We start from the raw sequence: 6,416 nt of genomic DNA, 5'->3' as shown, positions 1-6,416 counted from the left end.
GGACATAAACTGACATGAATAAAATGAAACTTACTCCTTAGATAGGCCGAATTCCAAAAAATGATGCAAACAAAAACAGCAGGCCAGGGTCATGGCTGCCATTACCGATAAAACAAAAAACCAAACCGGACGGAACATATTATTCCGTTATGAGAGCAGCACACTCCCCCTCTGATTTCTACCAGAAATCACTTAGCTCCCAAAAATATACAAGATAGAATTAACTCTGCATTACATACTTCTGTAATTACATAATCCGATGCTACATATACTGAGCTAACTTCATGTAGCGGTACACAAGTCTTGACTTAACAAAACTCAAATTATAAGTACACAAAATGTCAATCAGTCTCCAAAAGGGTTATGAGTCGGGTGACTGGTCTCACATAAGTGACACGTTTATTGTCCTTAAAAACTGCAACCTCAGCTTTGCGGACCATTCCGTCTTGGCTAGGGAATGTTCTTTGTATGATACCGGTGGGCCACTCGTTTCGCGGGGAATCATCTTCAATCAATAGAACTAAGTCTCCGTGTTTCAAATCCACAGCATGGCCCTGCCACTTCCTGCGATATTGTAGGTTATGGAGGTACTCAGTTTTCCATCTATGCCAGAATTCATCTGCCATCACTTGCACACGTTTCCAGGTAGATTTTAAGGCATCCTTGGAACCAAATGAAGGGAAAGGTTGAACATCATGTTTTGTCTTCATTGTCAACAGCATCGACGGGGTAAGTAGAGTAGGTGCTTCTGGATCACTAGAAACATCTGTTAATGGTCTATTGTTAACAATAGCACACACTTCTGCCATCAATGTGGTCAGTACATCATGTGTGATGTCTCTTTGCTGGTGATCAAGTAACATGGCATTCAAAACTCTTTTTGAAACACCGATGAGTCTCTCCCATGCTCCTCCCATGTGTGGAGCGTGAGGAGGGTTGAATTTCCACACAATCCGGGAATCTGACAGGAACTTGGAAACAGGACCATTCTCGATGAATTCTGCATTTATGGAGAGATCGCTTACAGCGCCAACGAAGTTCGTTCCCCTGTCGGAGCGGAATTGTGTGACTTGACCACGAATTGCAATAAAACGTCTCAATGCATTTATGAATGCAGCACTGGTAAGTTCATCGATGACCTCAATATGAATAGCTCGAGTTACAAGGCAGGTAAACAATATTGCCCAACGTTTCTGATTTGAACTTCCACCCCTTGTTTTACGATGCACAACTGGCCATGGGCCAAAAGTGTCAACTCCCACATACGAAAATGGGGGGCACGGTTCACAACGATCCTCTGGAAGATCCGCCATATGCTGCCATCCTGGCTGTCCCCGAAGTTTACGACATACAACGCAAGTCCTTATCACTGAAGTGGTCATCCGTTTTGAATTCACTACCCAGAATCCGGCAGAACGTACAGCTCCCTCTGTAAAAAGTCTACCTTGATGGAATACCTTCTGATGTAAATGACGTATGATGAGATAACTAACATGATGGTTCTTTGGTAGGATAATAGGGTTGCGCATGTTATCGTTTAGCACATCAACAGACACATTGTTCAACCGTCCACCAACACGTAACAGTCCATTTGCACCAATTTTTGGGCATAAAGTTCTGATAGTACTAGAATGTGGAATGTCCAGGCAGTTTTCAATGCATCGAAATTCTGTGCTGAATACATCTCTCTGAACTGACGCAATGATGGAACGTTCACTCTCCTTCAAGAGTTCCGAATCACTGGGACTATCAGGTAAGTTGTCAATGTTTTTCTGAGACTGTCGAATCATAAATTTCAGACGGGCGACTGCACGTATAAGCCTGTCCCACTTGGAAAATCTAGTGAACCTCTCAGAGAATACTTCTGTCTGACAAGTTGGTGGCTTTGTCTCATGATTTGACTGTGCTACATCTATTATGTCTGTCTTGTTGCTGATTAACAATGGGCTAATTTCCATATCACACCCTGGGTCCACTAATTCAAAGTGTTCAATTGGAGCACTGAGCGGGCTGGTTGGTCCACATATCCAGCTTGTATCTTGCAGCATAGAAGGGTGTACAGGCCTGGTGGCAACGTCTGCTGGATTAAGTTCAGATTGAACAAACTTCCATTGGGTTGGCATACTGAAGAGACGAATGCGTGCCACTCTGTTGCCCACGTACACATAGAATCTACGACTTTCGTTTGAGATATAGCCAAGTACTATCTGACTGTCCGAAAAGAAATGAAAGTCCTGTGGTGGGATGTTCAGCTGATCTCTCACAATCTCGGCAATTTCGGTTGCTAAAACTGCCGCACACAGTTCGAGCCGAGGGATAGTGTGCCCATGGGCGGGGGCAACCTTGGCTTTTCCAAGCAAGAAACTGATGCTTGACGTCTCATTTTCCTGAAGTTTGAGATATGCCACAGCAGCAATAATGTCCTTCGAAGCATCACAGAACACAAGCACTTCACGTCTGGTGGCGTTGACAAACGAACTGCTGTAACTCCTCGGCACACAAAAGCTTTCCAGATGACTCAGGGAATCAACCCATGATGACCATTCATCATGCAGAAATGCAGGCAACGGTTCATCCCAGTCCGTATTTGTCGTCACAGACATCATCTCTCGTAACAGTAACTTGCCTCTGATGACGACAGGCTGGGCAAAGCCAATCGGGTCATATAAACAGTTTATAGTAGACAACAAGCCTCGTCTAGTGTATGCTTTTTCTACTGTGTTGACTTTAAAGGTAAATTCATCCATCTCTGTGTTCCATAATAATCCCAAGCTGCGTTGTACTGGAAGGGTATTCGACACAAAGTCAAGGTTTTTCAAGTTCTTTGCCAGGTCTTCTGGGGCAAATGAATCTAACACTCTCCTGCTATTGGAGCAAAACTTGTGAAGTCGAATGTTTCCGCCATCTTGTAGTGCTTCCTTGGTACGATGCACAAGGCTAATGGCCTCCTCTTCAGTTGCGCAGGATAAAAGGCCATCATCCACATAGAAGTTGTTACATACTAAATCCCTCACATCTTCTGGGGATCCCTCAACTGCCCTCCTGAGACCAAACGTTGCCACGGCCGGTGACGGGCTATTGCCGAAAACGTGAACCGTCATCTGAAAGTCCACCAATGGCTGGTCTAAGTCACTGTCCATGTGCCACAGGAATCGTAAGTAACGACGCTGGTCTTCTGGGACCTTGAAATTGTGAAACATCTGCTCAACGTCCATGGTGACTGCTATCTTTTCTCTTCGGAATCTTAGCAAGACACCAAGCAGGCTATTGCACAAATCAGGGCCTTGAAACAAAACACTGTTCAAGGACACATCTTGAAACTTGGCAGATGAGTCGAATACAATACGCACACTGTCTGGTTTCTTGGGATGATACACTGCAAACATAGGTAGGTACCATCGCTCCACTGACATAGGTAACTCAGGTGCTAACTCAGCATGCTGGTTCATGAGTAGTCTCTCCATGAATTCCTTAACTTGTTCATATTTGAGGTGATTACATCTCAAGCTAATGTCCAATGATCTGGCTCTTCGAAGAGCAAGTGACCTGTTGTCAGGTAAGACAGGTCTACAATGGCGAAAGGGTAACGGAGCTTGCCACTTGCCATCAGACGTTCTTTGGAAACCAGCATCCATGATATGTAGGAACTTACGATCTTCTATCGATAACCCTGGTTTCTCATCCCCTGGTATACGTTGAAAGATAGGCTCCTCTTCCACAATAAATTCACTTTCACAGGGCTGTAAATACGTGGATCTTCCATTCATGAGAATTGAAGTCTTATTTACACTTATCACATCTGGTTGATGCACTTTGCCCAGACACACATCTCCAATGACAACCCAACCAAGGGGTAACTTCTGGCCATAAGGAAGTCCCTCTTCTCCAACACGTTGATCCAACACGTGGTGTGCAGTAACTAGATCCCTTCCGATCAGGAGTTCAATTTCAGCACCGTCATCAAGATCAGGTATGAAGGGTGCAATGTCACGAAGGTGCGTATAGTTATCTGCCACTGCAGGAGACGGTATTTCATGCCGATTGTTCGGAATGTCATTACACTCTATCAAACAAGGTAAACTTAGAGTACATGATCCATCAAACGATTGGACGAAATATCCAGATGCCTTGCGTCCTGAGGAAACAAACTTTCCGGCACATGAAGATAAAACATATTCAGTTTGCCCACCACACTCCCTAAAGGCATCAAAAAAGGCAGATGTGGCTAACGATTTGTTGCTCTGGTCATCTATCATGCAGTACACCTTGCGCGCACGGTATTGTTCACCAACTGGGTACACATATACTGGTACAATCTTTGCGCATGACTTGCTGGTGCTGTACTTAGTTCCACATACTTCAGTACAGTAGGTGCCTAAATGGAGACTCTCCCCCTCGTGACTCACTCTAGGCTGCTCCCCCTCATGCTCACTTCTGGACTCAGGTTCCGGGTGAAGGATTGTAACATGCTCTGTAGATCCACACATGTCACATTTCACACTTTCTTTACAGTTTTTACGAAGGTGACGTCTTGAGCCACAGCACTTCAAACAGTAGCCGTTCTTGAAAAGGTAGTCCTTGCGTTCCTTGAACGTTTTTCCGCGGAATTTCATACAGTCTTTAAGCGAATGACTTGAACTAGTTCCATGGATGGGGCATTTCACACTGACAATGTTAGAGTTCACATCTGTCGTAACATCCGTCTTCTTAGCTGACACAGCCATTTGACGATAAGCATTGTGTAGTCCACTCTTGCTCCTCTGCTGAGCTGGGTGTGTGTTTCCATGGCCAGTATGGGTAGAGAAACTCTCAAACAGAAGACTAGGATCGTTGCGCACACGGGCGAGATCACTCAGAAATTTCGTAAACACAGAGAATGGTACTTGCGAAACATGATTGTTCATCTTATATCTGTCACATTCTGAAGCCCACTTTTCACGGAAACGCTTTGGCAGTTTACGTACAAATTCGTTGATGCCACTGGATGTGTCATAGTATGAAAATGCTGTGCTAAACACAGGATCGCACTTCACTGATTCCACTTCTGCAGCTAGATCAGACAAGTCCAGAAACTTTCTTGCGGTCACCATCTGAAAGAGCAGAAAAACTGCTAATGCGCTGCTTAAGTGACAGTTCAATAGTCTCTGCACTACCATATTCACGGTCCAGACGCTCCCATATATTATTGACTGCTTTCTCTGGGTTCCGCGAATTTGTTGCTCGTATATTTTCAGCTGTGATTTTGGACTCTGGTCCAAGGTGATTCACTAACAGGTCCAAGTGTTCCAGAGTTGTTGCACTGATTTCACTCATGACATTCATGAAACTGTATTTCCATGTCAGGTATCGACCGGAATCATCATTAAAGTTCCAGAGTCTCCTAGGCAGTAACTGGTTCTTGGCAACTAATTTTGCCAAGTCAGCGGCTTCAGTCGGATTCTGCTTAGGAGTGGATAAAACGACACTTGGGTTTGTTTCATCTGTCTTATTTTCTGGTGCACACAAGGAGGGCTCGGTACATGGATGTGTAGGTTTTTGAGGAAGAGGTTTGTCATTATCATGTTCATGAACGTTCACTTCAGGAGGAACATCTGGAGGGGGGGTACAATCATCTCTGTTATCATCCATATAACGAAGCACATGAAACTTGGATGACACAGGGGGTTTGTAACTGCCATGATCACTCTCCATGGATTTTGTGGCAGACTGGGAAAAGTCCAACACTTTACAGATAGCACTCAACCCGGATTCAGCTTCTTCCAGTTCACGCTTCACCGTCAACAAATTCCTGCTGGCTTTCAAGGCAGCTTCCTGTTTGATGAGCTCAGCCTCCTCGGCAGCATACTTCAAACGTGCTTTTGCTTTCTCAACATTGGCAGAATGTTGCATCCAGACAGCAGTAAGTTGACTTGATCCTGATTTTCCCGATATGACTGAGGGAACAAGCGATGGGGCCTTGGATGATTCCATCTTCGGCAGTGCAGACTGCAACTGATTGACAAAGGCTGCTGTCTTGTCACATAGAGATGAGCGGACTAGTCTGTGAGAGGCCTCTTCATTTGAACTCTCCACGGTTCTGTGACCCCTTAAATAAGTTAGATACTTGTCACTAAGAAGCTCGTAATACTCCAAGTGCTTATGGATATTGTCAATGATATTTTGACCCTGTGCTAAGTCCACATGTTTTGTATTTGCAATGATAGAGTCAATGTTTCTTTTAATGTCTAACAACTTTGATGTAAAGTTTGAAACACTTTGTTCATATTGCTGAAATCCAAGATCAGTCATCTTCCTAGTCTGGCGAAGATCCATAGGATATAGCCCGAATTAAAAGATTTTTCACTGTGATGTATATCGGCTATTTATTACTAAAATCCAGACCTCGTGAGAGGGTGAAAAACTGAAAAGTACAATAA

At 44.2% G+C, this 6,416-nt stretch overlaps 1 protein-coding gene across 1 annotated transcript; it reads right to left on the bottom strand.

Annotated features, from left to right (window-relative positions):
• Positions 1 to 341: 341 nt before the first annotated feature.
• On the bottom strand, positions 342 to 4,904 carry LOC105331848 (uncharacterized). The gene has a single exon (XM_066086279.1). It carries the CDS (start codon positions 4,902 to 4,904, stop codon positions 342 to 344), a length of 4,563 nt encoding a protein of 1,520 aa, XP_065942351.1.
• Between the last annotated feature and the right edge of the window lie 1,512 nt (positions 4,905 to 6,416).

This window comes from Magallana gigas, chromosome 1 (genome assembly GCF_963853765.1).
Source record: "Magallana gigas chromosome 1, xbMagGiga1.1, whole genome shotgun sequence".
Classification (NCBI taxonomy): Eukaryota; Metazoa; Mollusca; class Bivalvia; order Ostreida; family Ostreidae; genus Magallana; species Magallana gigas.
The sequence above is the reverse complement of the archived record's forward strand: the minus strand, read 5'-3'. Positions and strand labels throughout refer to the sequence as shown.